Source organism: Labrus mixtus, chromosome 15, assembly GCF_963584025.1.
Source record: "Labrus mixtus chromosome 15, fLabMix1.1, whole genome shotgun sequence".
NCBI classification, from domain to species: Eukaryota; Metazoa; Chordata; class Actinopteri; order Labriformes; family Labridae; genus Labrus; species Labrus mixtus.
In genome coordinates this window covers 9,285,161-9,308,001 of record NC_083626.1, presented here as the reverse complement: position 1 = coordinate 9,308,001, position 22,841 = coordinate 9,285,161, and the positions used below count along the sequence as shown (strand labels likewise).

Below are 22,841 nucleotides of genomic sequence, written 5' to 3'. Positions count from 1 at the left end.
TTTATTGTGGTAACTTGTGAGGATCCGCAAGGATCTGTACTAGGCCCCAAACTGTTCACACTGTTTTTTAACGATGTATGTTGAGTGTCTAAGCTGATAAAATTGGTTTTATATGCAGATGACGTGAATCTATACAGCTCTGATAAAAAACTGGGAAACCGCTTCTGAACACGGAGACAAAGCAAAACGCATCGTATCATTTTGGGAAACAGAATTTAACAAATTTAAAATGAACTCAAGATGAACAAAGTTGAAATAAAAGGGTATATGAGAAAATCAATTAATCCTAGACTTTGTTGAAGCTAGTGTGGTAATTTAAGAATTTAATTTGTGCAACAATACTTGAATTTATCTAAATTCTTGCTTAAAAAATTCCAACTTTCTGTCCTCTTTTATTTAACCAAATCTGATATAATTATCAATCAAGGTTGGCATAGTCATATCATCACCCAAAATCCAGCTTTGAAATTCCTCCCCGAATAAACTAGATATATTACCTAGTCAAAAGTTGTAGCTGTAAATTTCTTCCAAGTGAATGATGGGAAATACTGTCCTGCCGTTAGTGACCCCATCTCTGCCAAATCTCAGCCTGTGACTATAATCTCTGTGAGTTGCTGACATGTATTTGTAAAACTTGCGTTTTTTTTCAGGCACAGTCGCAAAGTCAGACAGAGATGACTTACCGGTTCTCAAATCTAGACACCATGTATAACACCGGCTACTGTATATTGACTAAAGCGACCTCAGTGATCAATTTTTCTAGGTCAAATTTTCGGGCCGTGGGTGTTGCTGGAAGAATGAAAATTAAGTGAGTCAACATTTAAAAATTCCCTTTTAGAATCAATCAAAGAGAACCTATACGACAGTGAGAATTTAGAGGCCTTGTATTGTTTTTTTTTTTTTTTTGCTTGGTTTCGATGATTCAACAGATGTGTTAAAAGTCATTTCTAACTACTTCCAAGGCGGCACAAAAGTGAAACAGCACGTTTTAACGTGTCCCACGAGGCCTAGCGCTGTGAAAAAAATGAATGTTTGATCCATGGTAGAGGTAACAGTTTCATGGGAACAGCTCTGAAAAAGCAACAGAGAGAAAGAGAGGACGTATGTTTCCATTTAGCCTGAATCAGTAACGACTGAGTACAACCGTTTTCTATTATCACACAAGACGTTCTTGTGAACGACAAACTGTGTTACACCTCATCAGCCATTATCCTCATGAATTCATGGTCTCAATCCATAATTTGAAAGTGTCCCACAACACAACAGGATGTTCATGTGATAGATTCTGGTCTGATATGAAGCAAAATAAACCAAAAGAGCGACGTCTGCTTTAGGGGGAGAACAATTTTATGATTGACAAGTCACTACCAGAGCGGCATAAAAAGACTTCCTGCACGGCATGATTGTACTACGAGTGATGTTATCCAAATTTAGTTTGTAGTTTATATTTTAAATCAACTACTGATGCTACTAAATAAAATATAAATCAGCCTAATTGTGTTTCTCTTCCCTCCATTTTGGAACAACTAAAAGTATTTCTTCCTTGGAGTCCAGTGTGCATCTTTTTAAATGTTTAACTCATTCTTGACGTCTCTTTGCTTCTTCTTTTTTAATCCTATGTGCCTTCTGTGTGTGCACACGGCCCTGCATCTCGTACCCATATATGGGCATTCAAGGGGCGTTTTTCAATGCTAATTAGGAACATGCATGAGCAGGTTGCGAGGGCATGGCATTCATCAATGTAAGAACTCTGGTGCAAACAATTCAGAACAGCTTCATAAGGATCATGTTAGGAACAAATATAATACAAAACTTAGATATTGGTGAAATATGCATGTTGTTGGGTAATTTAGAGGAGTGCAGTGCATGTGTGAGAGGGGCTTAAGTCCAGGAAAGAGTAGTTGGTGTAAGGGTTTTGGGGTTTTGCAGAGTCCAGCTTCCAGCAGAGCAGACATCTGTTGACGCATAAATCCCCGCCACACAAAAACACACAGCCGAGCGGCCACGAGGAAGGCAGAGAGCCAGGCCATACTGTGAAGCTTTTCATGTCACCATCACTGCCACATGTTCCTGTGACCTCTGCTGACTCCAGCACAGTGGGCCGCAGACGCAGATCTGAGTACCCTGCATGACTGCCATTAAAGTACACGGAGCACCACTGCAGCCGCCTCGTTAGTCAACACAGCATTCATTACCAGCATCAGTAAGAGTCGCTTACTGCCGAAGAGAGGCAGCATGGATAAGACTTGTTGAATTACCACTTCTTAGGGTTAGGGATCTCTGAAAACTTCAGAACTCAAACCCTATTGGATCGAGAAATTCTAACATTTTTTAAAGGTTTAACCTGCGATTTTTCACACTTAAATATAATAGAAATCAAGTATATCCTCTGAAAATCACTCTGTGAGTCATGACTGTCTACAATGGGTGTAACACCCGAGTCCCACTGTCTGTGATGTTTTCAGAGTTTTCCGAGTCCTATCTTCAGTTTGTTTACATCGCCAGAACGGCCAGCTGACTCCTCCCCTCACATATAAAAGTTGTTTAATTGAGGGACTAGAGAAAAGAAGAATAACATACTGTACTCACTGCTTAACTGTGTTTCTAGATCACGCTCATTTCAGGTAAATTTACATGCAGTATGAAGATACGAGCATAATAAAGATCGCTAGCATTAGCATGCTAACACAACAATGCAGCGCGAGTTGTTTTGGTTTCATGCTGGTGCTCAAGGGCGACATCTGCTGGATCAAAAAATCACATAAAGCCTTTAAGGAAAGACTCATTTATTTGAATCGCATATTTGACAACGTGGCAGTTTAAAGTGCGTTACGTTTGACAGGACGTCATTAAAGACTCATTAGAACAAAATTAAAAGGGAAGCTCAATTTTTAAAGCAACTATTTAAAAATAAATACAGGGGCGCTGGGCGCAGTGGTTAGTGCGCGCGCCCCATGTATGGAGGCTGTCGTCTCAAGCGGGTGGCCCGGGTTCACTTCCCACCTGTGGCTTCCTTCCCGCATGTCATTCCCCACTCTCTCTCCCTGGTTTCCGACTCTATCCACTGTCCTCTCTATCCATTAAAGGCACAAAAAGCCCCAAAATAAATCTTAATAAAAATAAATACAGCAGAAATCAAGTCTATCCTGTGTAAATGTGTCTCTGAGTCATGACTGTCTATAATGAGTGAGAAGCTCGAGGGGAGAGGGGTTGGAGGAGAGCAGAGGCTTAAGTATGGAGGAGGTGTGGCCAAACAGCAGTTTGTTTTGGTTTCATGCTGGAGCTTAAGGGCGACATCTACTGGATCAAAAAGTCACACATTCTTCCTTTAAGATGTGATTGTTCCCTTAGGGCTGCACAATATTGTTAAAAACTGATCTAGCTGCGATATGTATTGAATTATACAAAAATACAGAAAATCTAACTAGAAAAATGCAGTCATTCTTTTTATGCACATATTAGTTATGCCTTTTTTTTTAGAAAATTGTACAATGTGTGACTACTTGTTGCTTCATGTCATTCCCCACTCTCTCTGTCCCCTGGTTTTCCACCCATGGACTGTCCTGTCTTTAAAATAAAAACATAAAATAAATCGGAAAAAAAAAAAAAAAAAAAAAAATTTCAGCCTATATTTTCTCTATAAAAATATTGAATACATTGGTGATCGCTGGTGTTTTTTCTTTTACGGGGAGGGGGGGGTCGGACGCATCCCACAAAAACCTCCATTGCGCCTCTGCCCATGGACCATTCAGACGGGATTAAAATCCCTGCCGATAACAGCAGCAGTAGCCTATTCTGACGCCTGAATACTGCGCTCATTCCCGAAACCAGACCCGCACTAAAAGCCGAATAAAGCAGCTCGTCCACCCGCCGGAGACAGCTCAGGAACAGAGGAACCTCATCTCGGATATTTCCCATCCACAGCGTCTTGGCTCGGAACGGCTCTCTGTTTGGTGAGATGCCCGGCTGGCCGCTGACGGGCTGCGGGACAGAATGAGGATCGGCCTCGGTGTCATCCCGCAGCCCGAACCCGCCTGCTCGGGACTTCCTGGCCTCAACAAACAGATCCGTTTCGGACCAGAAGACCTGCCTGGGGATGTCTCATAATGCCAAAGGGTTTAAAGAAGAAGAAAGATGAGGGTTCCCTTGGATTGACTGGAACAATGCGAAAGGAAGTGCGGCGGAGGATCGACAACAGGGTTTCCGAAAACCTCGAGCAGGAGATGCTCCACAGGGCGTCTGCTGGAGTCTGTCAGCTGCAGGGAATTATGAATTTTCAAACGCTGGAGTAGGGATTTTATGATAGTCAAGAGTGGAGTTGACACACTGATGAAATAAACAGCATCTGAATGGTGATGAACCCACGTCTGTGGAAAACAAGGAGACATGACATGCACAAGAAAAAGGAGGAAACGCAGCTTTAGCTTCTGTAAAACCTTTGTTTTTTAAAGGGGGTCCGCAACAGGCTTCCTAGACACCCTTTTTCCACAGACTTGGAGGACTGACACTGCTGCATTTCGTATTTATCTTTTGTTTTCCAGCTTGTCATTTTTAAGTGGGAACAGCCAGGTGGATCGTTGTAGCCCGTATTTTATGTAGACTGCAACAGAACAGACGGCCTGCCTGCCATATAGTGTGGAGGACAAGCAGCCCCACAGCAGGTAAGCAGCACAACATGACTACCATTTTGTATTGCCCACAGGTCCCCCGATCTGCAAAATGTGCATGCAGCTTGCCTCTGCATCCCCCTGCATGCCTTTTTTTATTTGAGTGCTTGCTGCCTCCTGCAGGCCCAGACTCCCCCGGCTCTGTGGGACTGGTGTCTTTTGTCTGCCTCAGCCTCGACAGAGTGATCATCAGAGCAAATCCTCATATTACATGCATGCATCACAGCAGCAGTGACGCCGTGTTGTGTTGATGATAAATAATACAGGATTTCCCCCAGCTGTAGGGCCTCGCTCTGCACCGGGACAGCCAAGTGATTTAATACGATTTGGTGTAATGTGCCCCTCAAGAGAGCATAGCGCCACCTCCTGAAGGGAAACATGCTCTGTGCTTTGTGATTTTTTTTACACTGGACTGCAGCAGCTGGTGGCTCTCTGGCAGTAGTCCTCATCAGACCTGTAGGCTCCTCATGAGGAGGCCTGATGCTGGGCCCTGCTGTCAGAGACCAAACTCAGTCTACATCTCATCCAGTGAGCTTTGTCGCCTCCTCCCACCAACATCAAGCCAGAGGTATTGGGCTGCTGTTGCTACCCAGTTCCTGACAGTGACTCTGCCCTCCGCCGCCAACCAACTTCCAGCTTCACAAAGCCCCTCCTTCAAGACACACAGCCTCTCCTCACAGTTTCCCATAGATGCATACACTTGTCCTTTTAAAAGGAGCAAAAAAAAGGGTTTTGATTTCTTCAAATGAGATTTCGTTCCTCCTTTTTTAAAACAGCTGTATAACATACTAACCAAGTGATACAGCTTAATACTGTAATCAGAGGTGTGTTGTGATACATCCAGTGGTTTCTATCATGAAAAGGCAAAACTGAAATTCACCATTGTTTGCTTTGTGTCTCCCCTCACATATTAAAACCCAGAAGTTCACAGACATGTAGGCAGTTTTTTTAACGACACACTTGTGCATTTGGTCGTCAAACTTTTAAATACTGCAATTCTTTCTGACACCACATGATTTAAAACGATAAAATCTTGGTTATTTTACTAGTTTATGATAACATAAAGTAACAAAGCTTCAAGCCATATTAACCTAAAGCTGCTACTGGGTGCCTGTAGGACTTTTGGATTTTTGTCGCCATGTTATCGAAACGTGTATATGTCATTTGATTTTTAAAAGGTGTTTTTTTTGTTTTGGGGCTTTTTACCTTTATTGGACAGATCAGTGGATTGAGGAGGAAATCGGGATGAGGGGGCGTGGGGAATGACACGGGCCAAGGGCCGGAATCAAACCCAGGCTGCCTGCTTGAAAGACTACAGCCTCCGAACATGATGGGGTCATCTGCGCGCCCCCCCCCCCCCCCCACACACACACACACACACTTCACAATGCTGCCCTAAGCTTTACACTAACAGTGTGCTAACATGAACTGAAATTCAATCGGTGCATTAAAAGTCTCACCTCACTGGTCGCTTATGAGTATATGCTAGTTTCAGTCTTAATCAGGACACAATGTTTACTTGCAAAATGAAAAACCTTCATCGGGTTTCTGAGACCGTGTATTGATCTTAACATGCACAGCACATAAAAAAGATACTCCACTGTCACAGTCATGAAAACGAACGACATCTCTGCACCTTAAACGGTCTGCAAGAATCACTCCTCAGACGTCTCGGTGGACGAGTCAAAAAATAATATCCCCCTTGTGACAAACATTTCAGTTTCTAACCGTCCTTTATACCTGATTTGATTTACTTTTGATCCGTAACAAGTTCCTTTTTTCCGCGGTTGAGCTAATGTTCTAACCGTCGGTCTACCACAAGTTCCTTATTCTCTTTCAAAATAAAAGCAGGTGTGTATCCAAACAGGAAGTAGAGCAACAGAACTTTGACAGTATCTAATGGTCACTCTATTTCAGCCCCGCTCAGAACAGGCTGTTTCTGTGTCTGTACCTTTAAATATGTAAATTAGCTGTGTCTGACCACGCCCCTCTCTGGAAGGGCTTTGGTGTACTTGAGCATTCTCGCTCCATGTCCTATTGTTTACGGTGAGAAGGCAGACTCAGAGGGCAGAACAAACACCTAGCTGTAGGAGTGTCAGCCACCGAGGGAGGGGTTACTGCCCTTTGTGATGTCATGAAGGGAAAATCTCCAAACAGCCTGTTTGAGCACACATTTTCTGAAAAGTGGAGCAGGCAGAAGATGAAGAGGATGGACTTTTCTCATCATTGGGGGGTTTGTAGACAGACTAGAGACATATATTAGAGTTAGAGGAACATGGTGAAGAGGATTTTACCCTGTGACCAGCTATTTAGGAAAGGGGTTTGAAGGAAGGGCAAGGAGTGTTTCCGCATTCGTATTTAAATTCCTGGTATGGGCATACATTCTGTTATTAGACTTAGGCTGATATTGTCTTGTCTGATCATAGTATTATTAGTGGTTTTGGGGTTGTGGTAAGGTTTTTGAATAATGCCATGCGCTCACTCCAGCTACTGTGTAGATTTTTTAACGGGCATCTATTCATCGAGTTACAGCATTCGTGCTTATCCATCTCCAGAAACTCAAATAAAATTTAGAGCAAGGACACTCCAGTTGCAAAGCAGTTAAAACATTTCTATATGACCTTCTCATAGGATCCTGGAAATACCTCGCGGTTGTCATGGGAACAAATGTAATTCAATAGTTCAATTGCATAAGTCACAGCAAAGCGGAGGCAAAGATATTTTCAGAGCACCTGTAGTGACATGGTTCTCACAGCTGGCGTTTTGTACAGCAGCAGTGAAAGCAAAGTGATACCAAAGAACATTAAAGATGGCAGTGTTTCAGTTAAGGCCTCGTTAGCTTAAAACCAAGAACCAGATCAGACCCCACTTCCTTTTTTTTTCTGGTGATTTCACTGCAAGGGCTCTTAACAATATTGGTTCTAATACTTCCATTTAACTCCTACTTTAGAGATTTTACTTCCCAGCACAGGGTAACCTTCCAAGATGGACATTTTTTTAATTCATTTTTTTTACATTTTTGCCTATATTGGTAGGACATAATTATGTTGGGGGAAGAGAGTGAGGTAGACTTGCATCAAAGGGATGAGGACGGGAGTCGAACCTGCAGCCGGTTTGTCTAACCCTGTAGCCTGTGTATATGGGGCGCTTGCCCCACCAACTGAGCTAAACCAGCGCCCCAAAGGAAGTCATTTAAGGACATCGGTCCAGTGAATTACCCTGGATGAGTGGATAAAATACGTGACAAAGCAGCACCAGCGTCTGCCATCTTTAAAAACCACATACCCGTTACTGCAGAGCTAAAAAATTAACAGGAATATGGAAAATGTTGCAACAGTGAATTCTAATAAACATAGACCTCTCATTCACAACTCTGTTATTATCACACACCCGTTAACACAACAAACACATCTCAGACTCTCATCCCTGAGCTTGTTATTATAGTTGTTGATGTATATCGCCCTGCTACACCAACTGCTGGCCACTTAAGGATTCACTTGGTGGTGCAAATGCAAATAGAAAAGATGCCCTTGAAGGTATACGTTATCAGGCCAGATCCCCAATGGGCAGTTCCTCTCAGGGAGTTCCCCCAGGACTGTTTGGTCTGAAAACACCTCCAGATGAAATAAGAGACACAGCAGGGACATCTTAGATAGTTTTAGAAAACACAGCCTGTCTTCTCAGCTGGTTGAACCTGGCTAATGTAAATCTCGACTATTCATTAGGGACCTTAGCTGCTGCTCAACGTTGAGCCAATGTTTTCTTTATTGGTCAAACATTTTTCTCATTTTCTTCTTTCATTTTCTCCTGTTTGTATTTCTATGTTTCAGTCTTCATTTCGATTTGCAATATGTTGTTTGTCTTCCTTTTCCTTCAACTTTTTGTAGCCACAAAGTGTTCCAGGAACAAAGGATATCTGTAAGATAATATGTTAGTCGTATAAATATTCTTGGATCCACTGTGGGGTTTGTTGAATGAAAATGAGATTCTGGTGAGGACAGCGAGTCGTGCTATACTTTGCTGAGCTTTTTGTAGTTATTTATAAACTCTTGAGTCACACAGAGTTCACCACAAAATAACTGTGTGTTGATACAGCAACTGGATCTTAACCCTTCATGAGTGCTGATTAACAAACATGCACCCAACGACCATGGTTCTGAAATTTACTAAAAATTAATCGACTTCGTTTTTAATAGGGAACAAGGATGCTAGACACACCTCGGTTTTAACTTCCCAATGTGTGAGGAAAAGTCCCATCACTGAGATCACTTTATTATGTTTAATTCATTTACACAGAGGATGTTTAGAAGATAGTTCCATAACTTTGCAGCAGAGGGATTTACACGTTTTCTTCTATAATTTAAAGGGAGAATGTGACTTTTAGATCCAGTAGGTGTCGCCCTTGAGCACCAGCATGAAAACAAAACAAACTTCTGTTTGCCACACCTCCACTATACTGCAGCCTCCGCTCTCCTTCAGAGACACACCTCCAACCCCTCTACACGCACCATATTTAAGCACCATTAAGCACAAGCGGCGGAAACATTTTTCCTTTGCCTGTGGCCTGCATTGTTGTGTTAGCATGCTAATGTTAGCACTCTTCAGTTAGCTCGTAACTTCACATTGCACATAAATTGACACGGAGTGACCTTGAATTAAAAACACTTACGTGAAATCCAAATAATCAGTGAGTATGTTCTTCTTCTTCTCTAGTTCTTGACTAAAACAGCTTTTATACACAAGGGGAGGAGCCGGCCGTCCCGTCCATGTAAACACGGCTCTGACAACAACACAGCCAGAGGGACTCGAGCTTCTCTCTCATTGTAGACAGTCATGACTCAGAGACACATTTACACAGGATAGACTTGATTTATGATTTATTTATGTGTAAAATCTCGCACATTCTTCCTTTAATGAAGTGTTGATCCCTAAGTACGCTGAACAGACAGTACACCTATTGAATGTCTGCTTACACCAAAATAAACCTTCACTAAAGAGTTTGAGTTCCGGTTCCGGCGAAACATGTGAAGATGCGTCCTTGCTGAGCTCCTCACCTGAACTGCTGTATTTACCGACTTAATCAAACTTTCGCTAATGCCAGGTGACGAATAAGTGCTTATTTAAGTAGCGCACACCAGTAATAAGCCTAAAGGCACTTTTGATACGTGGACGGGGGGAAATGAGCAAGAAGAAGACCAACGAGGCTAGCGCTAGCTCACTGGCTAACACGCAAGCCGGACATACTGGGGAGTCTGCTATCCTCTGTGCAATTGACAAATTAAAGCACGAGTTACTTGCCAAGATTGAAAAGAAAGTCAGAATGCTATGATTGACCAGCTGAGACAAGAACTGCAACAGGCTGCCGAAGCAGCAAAAGCCGGCAATGCAAGTTTGGGAAGACAGGTAGCTTCGCTCGAGGCGGCTACAAATGACCACTCTGATAACATAACGCAGCTTGAGAAAGACGTGTCAGCGATGACAAAACAGATGGACATTCTGAGAGAACAGAACGATGACCTCGAAGCCCGCTCACGGCGCTGTAACTTACGTGTCACTGGTATTAAAGAGGGACGTGAAGTCGGAGAGCGACCGGCCGAATTTATGGCCAAGCTGCTCGCGGCGTCTCTGCGTTTGGATGAGGCTCCGGTGCTGGACAGGGCACATCGGTCACTACGGAGGAGGCAGGAAGATGGGCTCCCTCCCAGGGCTTGGATAATCAGATGTCATTACTTCCAGGAACGACAGAAAATATTGGGGAAAGCAAGGTCTCTGAAGCAAGTAACAACGGCTGATGGGGATAAGATACGCATCTTCCCAGACTACACGAGAGCGGTAATGGAGCAGCGCGCGGCTTTCAGCGAGGTGAGAGGACTCCTGCACGGCTGTGAGGGGGTTCAAGCCGGCCTGTGGTACCCAGCAGAGCTCCGGATAACCATTAATGGCACCCGCAAAAGCTTCAAGGACCCCGAAGCAGCGAAGGAATATGTGCTGGCCAATATAGTGAAGTGAGGGGGCTAAACCAGTAGCTGTGTGTTGAATGCTGCTCTTTTCTTCTTGTTTTTGTTCTCTTCGAAAGCCGCTATCAACCTCTATTCGACCAACCAGCCTGTAAGACGGTAGTATTGCACTCTGACTGTTTTCTTCAGTACCCCACCCTGTTAATGTTTATAATAGGGAGTGTATAGAGCAATATACTGAACTTTTAAAATACATTCACCATGGTGTTGTGTTGGTGAGAGCCAATTCTATAATTTCACTTGAGCAGGGAACTTTCCCTATTTATTTCAAGGGCATCTGTAGGCTACCTGATTTAATTTACATTTTTCTACAGGCATCCCATCATCACATTTATTTAGATTCGCATCATTAGTATTATTACTATTTTGACTTAATTTACTGTCATTACAGGCACATATTCATGGTCATTTACATAGAATAGAGATATGGTTAATATTGGTAGAAAGTTACAACGCAATTTTCTTCTCATGTATGGCAGTTCAGGTTGAGGCTCAGACTCATTGGTAAGGTATTTCTGTATGCTAGTTGCTACAGCGCTGTTGGATGATCTAGCAGCCTCTCAGTTGGGGAGGGGCGTGCAGGAGGGGGGCGGGGACTGGCCTGGGTTTTTCTTTTTGGATGTTGGGGTGATAGGGGGGGTGGGGGTGTTGACTGTTTTGAATATTGTGTGATGTCAATGTGTGTTTTTCCTTTGATTGCTTGAAAAACCAATAAAGATAATTTAATAATAATACTAAAGAGTTTGAACAAAACCAAACCCCAAGGTACTTAAAACATTTGGTCTCAGAAACATTTGTGTTTAGATGGCTTTAAGTTTTCTCCCAGTATCATAGGAAGTCATGTGAATAATACATATTTTTAAGGTTTGTTTGATCTTGTATATTAACACCTGGAAGAGTATTTAAACATCTAACTGCAAAAATGTCATTCTATGTCTTCCTTGTTTAGGGATCGGGAGGTTAGAAGACGTGTCACAGAGGGACCCCGCTCAAAATGGGGCGATGTGGACTGATGTGTTCCTATTCCTTGTGAACTGCAAAAAGGAAGCAACCACGAGGACGAAGGATCAACTAGCAGGCGGAGGAGGTGGTGGGGGAGTGGCGTCAGAAGAAAAGGTGGTATGGCTGGGGGTGTGTTCGGGATGGCGAATGGGAATGAAAGCAGCGAAGGGCCTGCTGGGCCCATGGCAGCGGTGGTGGCAACGGCAGGAGGTGTTGTAGCGGATAGTCCTTCGTCGGCTGTCTCTACCTACATCAAACTGGTGCTACTGGGGCTGATCATCTGCATCAGCCTGGTGGGCAACCTGGTGGTGTCTCTGCTCGTACTGCGGGACCGGGCACTGCATAAAGCACCTTACTACTTCCTGCTGGACTTGTGTCTGGCCGACACCATCCGCTCAGCCATCTGCTTCCCCTTTGTTCTGGTGTCTATTAAGAACGGTTCGGCCTGGACCTACAGCGTGCTGAGCTGCAAGGTGGTGGCATTCATGGCAGTGTTGTTCTGCTTCCATGCCGCCTTCATGCTGTTCTGCATTAGCGTAACTCGCTATATGGCCATTGCACACCACCGCTTTTACTCAAAACGTATGACATTTTGGACATGTGTGGCAGTGGTGTGCATGGTTTGGACCCTGTCAGTGGCTATGGCTTTTCCTCCTGTCTTTGACGTGGGCACCTATAAATTCATTCGAGAGGAGGACCAGTGCATCTTTGAGCACCGCTACTTCAAGGCTAATGATACGCTAGGCTTCATGCTAATGCTGGCTGTGCTCATTCTAGCCACACATGTTGTCTATATGAAGTTACTCCTCTTTGAGTACAAGCATCGCAAGATGAAGCCAGTCCAGATGGTGCCAGCCATCAGTCAGAACTGGACCTTCCACGGGCCGGGGGCCACCGGCCAAGCAGCAGCAAACTGGATTGCAGGCTTTGGCAGGGGCCCAATGCCGCCAACTCTGCTGGGAATCCGGCAGAACTTGCACAACCAGAACCGGCGCCTATTGGGCATGGAGGAGTTCAAAGCTGAGAAGCAGCTTGGCAGGATGTTCTACGTGATCACCCTGCTGTTCCTGGTGCTGTGGTCTCCCTACATAGTGGCTTGCTATTGGAGAGTATTTGTCAAGGCTTGCACAATTCCACACCGGTACCTCTCCACCACGGTGTGGATGAGTTTCGCCCAAGCCGGGGTCAACCCTATTGTCTGTTTCTTCCTGAACAAAGACTTGAAGAAAGGGCTCCTTTCCCACCTACCAGCCTGCTGCAGGACTAAACCTCATCTGCCACGAGAGCCTTATTGTGTCATGTAAGCAGAGATGATGATCTAGAAGAGAAAATCGAGGGGGAAGCCAACAGACGTGTTGTGGGAGTGTTGCTTGAGTTATTTAGGCATTTGATTCAATGCAAGCTACATTTAAGTCATGGGTGTAAACAGTAGGGGGTAATGGTAAAAACACTGGAATGGTAAGCATGTGTTTTCATCTACCAAACCCTTTGTCACTCAAAACAACAGCATACATGAAGTCAGACCCTTACTTTTGGTTATTAGAGACAAACTTTAATAGCAGAACATTGTGGAAACCAAGCCAGATTACATAAGCAGTTTTGCTAAGAATGTCAACGTGGCCAATAAGAGGGGTTTGAAACAAAGGATGTTTTGGTAAGCTTTGTGACAAGAAATTACAAGGACATTGAAGCATTTTTTTCCCCATTTTAAATAGCTAAATTTTACTAACATGCTGCAGTAGGTAGGCAAACCCAGATAGGATTATTTATTAAACACTGAGAGGAAATTAGAGAGAGATGCAACCTAATTGAGTCTAATATGAACCGCAGACAGGCTGTTTGTGGTCATCCGGTTTGGTACTTGACAAAAATGACTGTCGGGGTCTAAAAGCATATTGTTTGGATTTTCTGACACATTTTATCCAAATGTAGTCTCTGTTATTTTCAGCTCTATCGTTATGAAATATTAAATTGCAGCCTAAGTATTACGTGTTGGACAGTATAGGACATAAAGGCACCCCAAAGAGTGACATTATGAAGAGTGACCTTTTATCAGGGGCAAGGGAGATGTTATAAACTGACCGTACAAACGCTCTTCACCAAATAAGGAACATAAAGTTACTGTTTCTGTGTCCGACATAACCTCAAGGGACAAAAACACCAGCTTTGATGTCCTTCCTTCGTTGTCACTGTTGACGAGTTATTCATGTCTACTTCTTGATATTAACTAAGACAAATATGGTAACTTCTGCAGATATGTGCCATCAAAACATGTGTGTCTTTTAATTCTGTGCATATACTGTATTTCAGACAAAAGATTATCTCAGTTACAGTAGCAGAAGCTTCCATCCAACCATATTTTATGGCTCGTGATAGCACAGTGCCCAGTTGCATAAAATGCGTCTCTAAAATCTCTTCAAGCTTGAGTCAAACACTGAGGGTAAGCTGGAAAGTACTTTCCATTGACCTTCATTTAATTTGCACCATTCTGAGTGTCTGAGTTTGTTTGGAAATTGCAAAAAGATCAACTAAGTCCTGCCCTCAAAGACGACCACGATGGAACAAAACAATGCCAAGAGCAGGTTTTTTTTTTAAATAACTCAAAAAACATGTCCCCCTAAATGCCCACTAGCCATCTCTCAGTCACAGATAATGATGACTGCCATGCTCGTCCATGCGCACATGTTCAGTGGACATTTCCCCAAAGCTACAATATGCACCCAACTATTTCTGACAGACCACCTCCCATTTCTGGAGCATGAAATGCACTTGTGAATGTATGTAAATAGCTGTTGGAGGTTGAATTTGGTATACATTTTTAATGAATCATTTGAATTGTTAACTGACCGTCTTCATGTAGAAACCACAAAACTAGCTTTTCCTCTTTGAAGCCTTTGAAGCAAAAGAAACGCTCCAGTTTTCTTCACCCTTCAGTACAAAATATCAGACATGGTTTAGCTTTTAAAAATGAAAGTCAAGTTAAGCTGCAATGTATCTGTTACCACTTTGATCACGTAACATTAAAACATGTTTTAACCATAGACTGTGAAGTAGCCACTGTCAAGTCACACATCCGTTTTTGTTCTACCCATTTTAGGCTTCAAGTTTTCCAGTTTTACACTCACACTAAAATTCACCAAATAACCAACAGGATGATTAAAGAAGACTAGAAACAAGGGGCCTGAGAACATAAACTTGTTAGCCATCTTAAATTATTGCAGAAGACCCTAACCCTAACCCCATTTCCTTCAACATTTCAATGCAAGCTGACTTCTTTGGACACTCAGTGAAAGCATCCAACACATGCTTGTCACTTTTAAAACCAAGAGGCCCGACACCGATATAAGGGAGAGAAACAATTCCGATAACGATACATCAACCAATTTCTTTCTCGGATCTCTCTTGGCTCTTAAGAGATAGAAAAATATAGATATACAAACACATTTAGTGCGTTGAGCCCTCAAATGTATTATCAAAGAGTTGGGACATTTTTTTTTTAATGGGCCAGAATAACAACAGAGCACTGAAACACTAAGTTAGAAATTGTAAAAATAAGCTATATAAGAATAAATACCAAACTTTGAATTTGAATAATGGCTTTACAGCTTTCTCACCAACAGACCACAAGCCATCAGAGTTGGCTCTGTGACATCTTCCACCATCACTGGACAACTATATCCAGTTGAATGTCACAAAAAACAAAAGAAATGGACAAATATTGTATTGTAATCCTAGTTATATCGGCACATATCGGAGATAGAGAGAGACTGAGAGACTGTCGTGATGTCCTCTGATTTAGAGTCTCTAGAAGACACCAAAACTTAATGAGAAAGATTTGTTTGGATTGTCTTTGCCTCCACATGACGATCCGTTGATCGTACAAAATCCATTTGCAAAGGAGAAAAAAGTGCAGAAAGTCTGTGCAGAAAACTGTTCGGGACAAACTCCCATCTGTGCGAGTGATCGCATCCTAAAGCACTCACAGTTGGTGTTGCTCCCTTGTAAAACAGAAAACATAGAAAGAGGACTTGAAGCCTTGAATCTACCTTCAAACATCAAACGTAACAACAGATTTTTACGAGTAGATGTGCTTTAGAGTTTATTATCTAGAGGGACTACTGTATGTAACTGGGCACTGATAACTGTATACACGTCTCCAATCACTTGTTTTTTAAGCCAAGTCTGATCCATGTGAAAAGCTGTCTGTCGAGTGAAATGTGACGATATACAACCAAAGCACAGATCAGACCGTCTCCCCTAAAGCAAACAGGAGCTTAAGGTAACAACATGAAGATCATTCATGTCTGTTTTTTAACTTTTGAGTCTCGCCTTTGGGATTATAACTAACTCAACAAGGCTTGATCAGATAGAGAGATTTGGTGTAACTGCTGGAGAAGAGCTTTAGCCATTTCACTGTACTCCTTTTAAAAATGTCCATGTTAAGATGAAAAAAAGTAATTGTTTTAAAAATAAATACAATCCCAAAATCGACAGATTTAGGTCACATATGAAACTCAGTATTGTTTTATTTAATGTCTGATACAAATCAAAGCTTTTTACTGAGATTCATTAGGATATAAAGTCACATTACTAACACATTTTACCTTAAGTCTCATTTGCAGGATTACGACGGAGTATTAGGGCCAAATTAACAAAGCCGTTAATTAAAGCCGTCAATACACAATGTTAAATTTGTAAAATGGTTCTGAAAGGTTGTATCAAAAGAGCAACAGTACACCTGAAGAAAGGGTAACCCTCAAAGCTGTTTCCTCTGCCCAAGCTTCTTCCAGAATCTTTTCAGGGTCCTGATATTTAAGTATTTACTTATTTGTGAAACCTTTACTAAAGTACAACTTCACAAGATGCTCCATGTTTGTTATATGCGTACAGGCTCTACTGATATAACTAGACTAAAATCAGGACTTTATTCTCCTAAATTTTCAACTTTATCGTCGTAAATTTCCAACTTTTTTCTTCTAAATTTCCGATGTTATTCTGCTAAATTTACGACTTTAATCTTGTAAATGTACGACTTCAATCTCGTAAATGTACAACTTTATTCTAGTAAATTTACGACTAATCTCTTGACTTTACGATTTTCGTCTCACAAATTTACGACTTAATTCTTCTAAATTTACGACTTTAATCTTGTAAATTTCTGACTGTCTCTTACGACTTTTTTCTCCTACATTTACGACTTTCTTCTCGTAAATTCACGACTTTAATCTCCTTAATTGCATGACTTTTTTCTCTTACGACTTCTTTCTCCTAAATTTACGATTCTCTTTGCAAATTTACGACTTTATTCATTTGTGACTTTAATCTTGAAATCTCCATCCCCCCATGTTGCCCTAATACTCCCTTGTACAAGATAAGTTTGAAAACTACATTATAAAAGTTTAAAATGCGGCTGAACATCTTTAAAAAAGAAAATGTAAACCACCATGTTAGATGACAAGATTATTGAACACAGAGAGTATTTAGGGGGGTGGGGGGTGGGGGGGGGGGGAACATCGTCATTATCTAACACTGAGTATTGAAGGAATGAGAACTGCAGTAGAGGGGACATCTACTGCTTTATTTTTGCACAAATCTAAATCGATGAACTGTGCTTCTCTCCTGTTTCTCTCTCTGAGAATGATCTGTAACTTGAAGTGGAGTGTAGGTGAAAGTAAAGGACAGGGCACAGAGATTGTAATTTGTCAGTGAATGTCTGAAAAAGATGACAAAGTCCGAGTTTAAGACCGAGGGTGAAAACGTTTGTAAAGTGGGGTTTGAGGTGCCCCTTTGTCTCGGCCGTGGCATAAGAAAAAAAAAACACCTGACAACAGCATGCCACAGAGAATCTTGTTTTTAGTTTTAAGAATTATGGCCTTACTCCATGAAAAACCAATGCAACAAAGAGTAGAGAAATGTGTCTCTTCTGTGTGTGCTAAAAGTCATTCAAGAGGAGGAAACAGAACACTGTGTACACTCGTGACATTTTTGGGAGACTTGTTGCTCTTCCCATCCAAACCTGGAGGAACTGAGGTCATGGACTGAAAATGGATCACATAGTAGACTTTTCTACCGCAGACTGACGATGCTCTCGATTTTTGTTGGATTCTTTTTCAGCTATTGGTTGTTTTCTTTCTTTCTCCTTCTCTTGGATATCAACATGATGGATGAAGGAGAAATGACCACTCTTTCCATTTTCATTTGTGGGACAAAGCCAGAGAAACGTGAGGATTCCCAGTTGATGCTGGAGAGGACTGAGCGTGCTTTTTCTGTTTTTAGTTGCCTCAGGCAGATTATCTTTTGTAAATTTACTGTGACCTCTGTACTATTTAGTGTGTATTATATTGACAGCAAACCAACTTTGAAATGCAACAGAAGAGTTCCTCATCATCGTATTTTTACTGTGAGTGTGTGTGTGTGTGGTGTGTGTGTGTGTGTGTGTGTGTGTGTGTGTGTGTGTGTGTGTGTGTGTGTGTGTGTGTGTGTGTGTGTGTGTGTGTGTGTGTGTGTGTGTGTGTGTGTGTGTGTGTGTGAGAGTGTGTGTTTCTATTGGCAGGTATGATTGTGTGTATGTGTTGGATGATGGTAACAGGATCGAGCCAGGAGGGAAAATACTGACCAACACATTTTGCATCTTGAAGATATCATTCCTGCAAATGCTTCCTCGGTATTTCTCATGTCGACTCAAAGATCTGAATGTGTTTCCAAACCAATGAAGTTTACTGAAGTCCCTTTTTGTAAAACATGTAATAGATTATAATTAATTGACTGGATTTTTTTGTACATATGTTGGGATTAATGAAGGTGAAAACAGCTTGACGTAAAGCTTTCGAACAGGCCAAATGTTCCTGCGTACATTAGCCACCTTTTGAATGTTTCTTTGAAGAACTAAAACAAAGAAAACCAAGCAGGTCGACGTGGCAGTTTCACTCAGAATCAAATCAGAACTCCAATTGTTATTCTCTTTAAAAGGATAGCACTAGATAACAACCATGCTATTGTACAATGGAATTATCCTTTAATGTTTAAGTTTTGTCTCAAACATTGGATATACAGATTTAACGGCCTGGTCACACCAAAATAAGCAAGCTGTTAGCAGAGATGCTAGTGGTGAAGCTAACCAAATTAGGAGTCAATTTAGGCATTCAGTCAAACAAGAAGCTTTATACTGTATCACAAACTACACTTATTTTCCACTGCAGGTTTTATTTCTAGAGGAGTATTTCATTGAAATGAACAAGCTGGTAGGAGCTCCAAAGTGCAGAAGGAAATAAAAATGTTTAGATTTTGCAGTTAGGATAGGGCGGAGCAAGTTCAAAGGGAGTTTAAAGGTCACATATCCTCCTCTTCTTCAACCAGTTTAAATACGTCTCAGAGCTCCTCAAAACATGTGTGTGAAGTTTCTTGTTCTAAATCCACTCTGATCCTGTATTTGATCATGCCTATAAACTCCTCTATTTCAGCCCTGCTCAGAACAGGCTGTTTCTGTGTCTGTACCTTTAAATATGTAAATGAGCTGTGTCTGACCACGCCCCCTCTCTGTACTCGAGCATTCTCGCTCCATGTCCTATTGTTTACGGTGAGAAGGCAGACTCAGAGGGCAGAACAAACACCTAGCTGTGGGAGTGTCATCCACCTGGGGGAGGGGCTACTGCCCTTTGTGATGTCATGAAGGGAAAATCTCTAAACAGCCTGTTTGAGCACACATTTTGGAGTGGAGCAGGCAAAAGACGGAGAGGATGGACTTTTCTCATCATTGGGGGGTTTGTAGACGGACTAGGGACACATGTTAGAGTTAAAGAAACATGGTGAAGTGGATTTTGGATAATATGTGACCTTTAAAGAAATATAACTTGTTGGCCTTTTTCACACTGCATCTTATTCTGCTGTTTTAAATGCTGGTGTGACGAGGAAATGAGCCACATACTAATTTGACAAGTGAATGTCTGAATCAGTCGTTGACTGTTTTAGTGTGAAAGTTAAAGAAATGTATCATAGGGGCTATGAAATTCAAAACATTACCAAGTCTCAGAGAGGTTGAATCCTTCAGATTTGTTATGATTTATTTTAACCTTGAAGTAGAACATTAAGTGTTGAAGGTTTAAAAGAATAATCTCATCTCTGCGCACCCTGTCACAGTCAAAAGATAAACACCCAAAGGTTTGAAGTTTTGACGGATGTTAAGGGAATTTCTTCTGACTGCTGAATATCATGGAGTGAAGTCAGACGCTGCGGTTTCCCTTTGTTCTGTATTATTAAAAAAAAAAGTGGTTGAGCTATTACGCATGACTCTGGCGATTTCTGATTTCTGTTGATGGTTTTGTAATGAAAATAAATTTCATTTGAAATGATCAGGACATTATTATGATTGAGACTCCGGGGCACAGTGTGCAAACAAAACATGTTTAAAGGTTTGCATTTTACTGATGTGATGATGGTGAGCTCTTGTTCACTCTGGGGAAATGTAGAAAGAAACTTTCGCTCTTCAGCCATTCTCCAAATGGTGCTCTCAGAAAAATACCAAGGATGTTCAAAATATAATTTAGTGGACTCCTTTTCTCAGACAGGATCCAACGAAAGTACTGGCGCACACATATCACTTCAGGCACATTTAATAAGGTTATATATAAAATCTCAAAACAAATTTCAAAACACCTGTCTCCCCCCCGCCCCCTCATCTCTTGAGTTGATGCTCACGCAGGTTGCCATGTGGTGGACACTGAAGCTTCAGTGTTTATCCAGCTCTGCATGGGTCTGTAAACCTTTCTGTGTTCTAACCTCTCTCCATTTTTCAAAAGCATCTCCAATATTGATCCTAGTTTGAGCACGTTTCTGCTCGTGGAGCTTATTAGAAACATGCAGAGGCTTTTTAGGTCGGGTACAATCACTTCTATCTGAACCACTTCTCTTGCCCGCTTCCATCACTGCAACACCTGTTGGTTTGACCTGATAACTGCTCTCATATCTGGCAAACCGAAGGGCATCCAAAACGGCCGTGTGGGGGTGTCTTAAAAGCACCTACCTTCTCTGGTCCAAACAAATCCAGAGCATTCAGGAGCAGAATCTAAAGTTAGAAGGAGGACATACTGGCTGCTGCATTGTTGTCAGAGAAGCCAGCACTTCAACATAGCATGTTTCCTTAATGTCTGATCATATAGTAAGATCACTTTATTATTTCACTCACTACACATCTTACTGATTGGATCCTTTAACATCAGTATCTGTCCTGATTGTCACAATCATTGCATCTTTACCTCTGAACTAAGCAGTAATAAGGCTAGAGACATGACTGAAGGTCTTTGCCCTCTTTTGGTCACCAATGACGGCAATGTAAACTACTCTGGGGAAAATGTATCCACAAACAAATATACGTGGTCTGCAACAAACTGCAAGGAAACTAGTTCAAAGTGTACAGAGCCAAAGTTTGGTCCTCTTATTTATTTACTTAACCCCCTGGGATTGAAGTTTCTGCTGCACACAGAGAGGCTGTAACAGTGTAACATGGAGTTTTAATATTTCAGACCTCTAAAGACTCACAGTACCATCAGCTGAAGTCTTGACAAGCGTTCAACAGAAAACAGAGGATTTCACTACCAGCTCCTTTATTTAAAAACCACATGGTTCATCGGTTTGGGGAGAACGCTGTATTTTCTGTTTCAGGGCAAATAGAAAATGCCTGAATTCAGGTATTAACTTTGATGAAAGCTTAACTAGCGATCTTATCTTGTACTTTAATCCACACTGTGATTCATGGAAACCAGGAAAGTGTTTTTGATGATCTGATCATTTAAAAATGCCTTCAAAGAGTGCAACCATTATTTCTTTTTGCAATAAAAATCTGAGCTCAGAATGAACCGTAATGACAAAGGCTTTGGAGTTTGGAAAATTTGGGTTGTGCTACCTTGTATCTTGTATTTTACTCTTACATTTTGAAACCTGATCGCGTTAGGGAAGGGTTTCTTGACAGCCAGCATCAAGAGGAGACAGACTGTAGACACCAAACAACCCCAGGTGAAAGGCTACTGGTAGTCCAAACAAACCAGCACTGTGGTGTCATTTGACCCGGACACACACTGTGAGCCTGATGTGGCTTTTCACCTTTCATTGACATCAAACCGACCGTGTCCCCTCACTGGGTAAGCTCAGGGAATCCTGATCCGCCACAAATCCAGCAAATCCACAGAACCACATGGCGTGAGGTAGACACCCCTTAAGGTTGGAAGATTGAGCCTTTACTGAGGGCATCACGCTGGCCTACATTTTCAACAAAGGAGCCGCAGAGAAAGGACCACACATTGAGCTGATTGATGGAATCAGGCCGGACTTTAGTGTCATGATCCATTTACTTTCATGCTTACTTACCCTCACGATAATTACTCTTACTCCCAATCAGAATATAAAACCAAAGAACATCTACTTGTACTTTTCTGCAGAGCGTGTGATTGTAAGAAGACGCTTCACACAGCTAGGGATGTTCCTATAGCGACAGTTCTAGATTAAATGCAAATTTAATTTCAGACAAGTCAACTAATCTAAAGTCAAAATCCTTAAAAAAAAAAAAAAAAAGATTCTACACAGCTGAACACGGGTTCAAAGCGTCTGCAGGGAAACAATGTCAAATAGGTTTAGCCAATCGTGGCTAACATTAGCAGGGTTAGCACCACCAGCCTTCGCTCCTCCTTGCAGGTAAACATCCACACGCCTGTGCTGAACGTGGTTACAGATTGTTCAAGTCGAGTAGTTATGTGTTAGATTAACCCACCCACCTACAACTTTGTCTCCGTTTTCTAGATCAGAATGCAACCAAACTAAGCTACTTGAAGTTCTGGTTTACATCCCGGCAGTAGAGCGAGAAGAGGAGCCCCCGTTAAGCAGGTTTACAGCTCGTCTATGTCAACAACCCTCATGGCCGGTGGCTGGCGGCTGTTGCCGGGCATTGTGGGTCTGTATTGGTAGAAATGTGTGCTGCTGCCTGTCTTGGCCAGAACACTCTTGAAAAGGAGATTTTTAATCTCAACAAGTTTTATTTCCTGGTTAATTAAAGGTTTTTAAAAATGACTAGAAATTATGACAAGACCAAGACATTTAGGGGTCGAGACCTAGTCTAGAACAAGACATTTAGGGATCGAGACCTAGTCTAGACCAAGACATTTAGGGG

The 22,841-nt window shown here is 42.0% G+C and overlaps 1 protein-coding gene across 1 annotated transcript; it reads left to right on the top strand.

The window, feature by feature from the left end:
* Positions 1 to 3,769: 3,769 nt before the first annotated feature.
* On the top strand, positions 3,770 to 14,109 carry gpr173 (G protein-coupled receptor 173). Its single transcript, XM_061058243.1, has 2 exons — positions 3,770 to 4,661; positions 11,634 to 14,109. The coding sequence occupies exon 2, from the start codon at positions 11,806 to 11,808 to the stop codon at positions 12,988 to 12,990; it is 1,185 nt and encodes a 394-aa protein (XP_060914226.1). The 5' UTR covers positions 3,770 to 4,661; positions 11,634 to 11,805; the 3' UTR covers positions 12,991 to 14,109.
* The last annotated feature ends 8,732 nt before the right edge of the window (positions 14,110 to 22,841 follow it).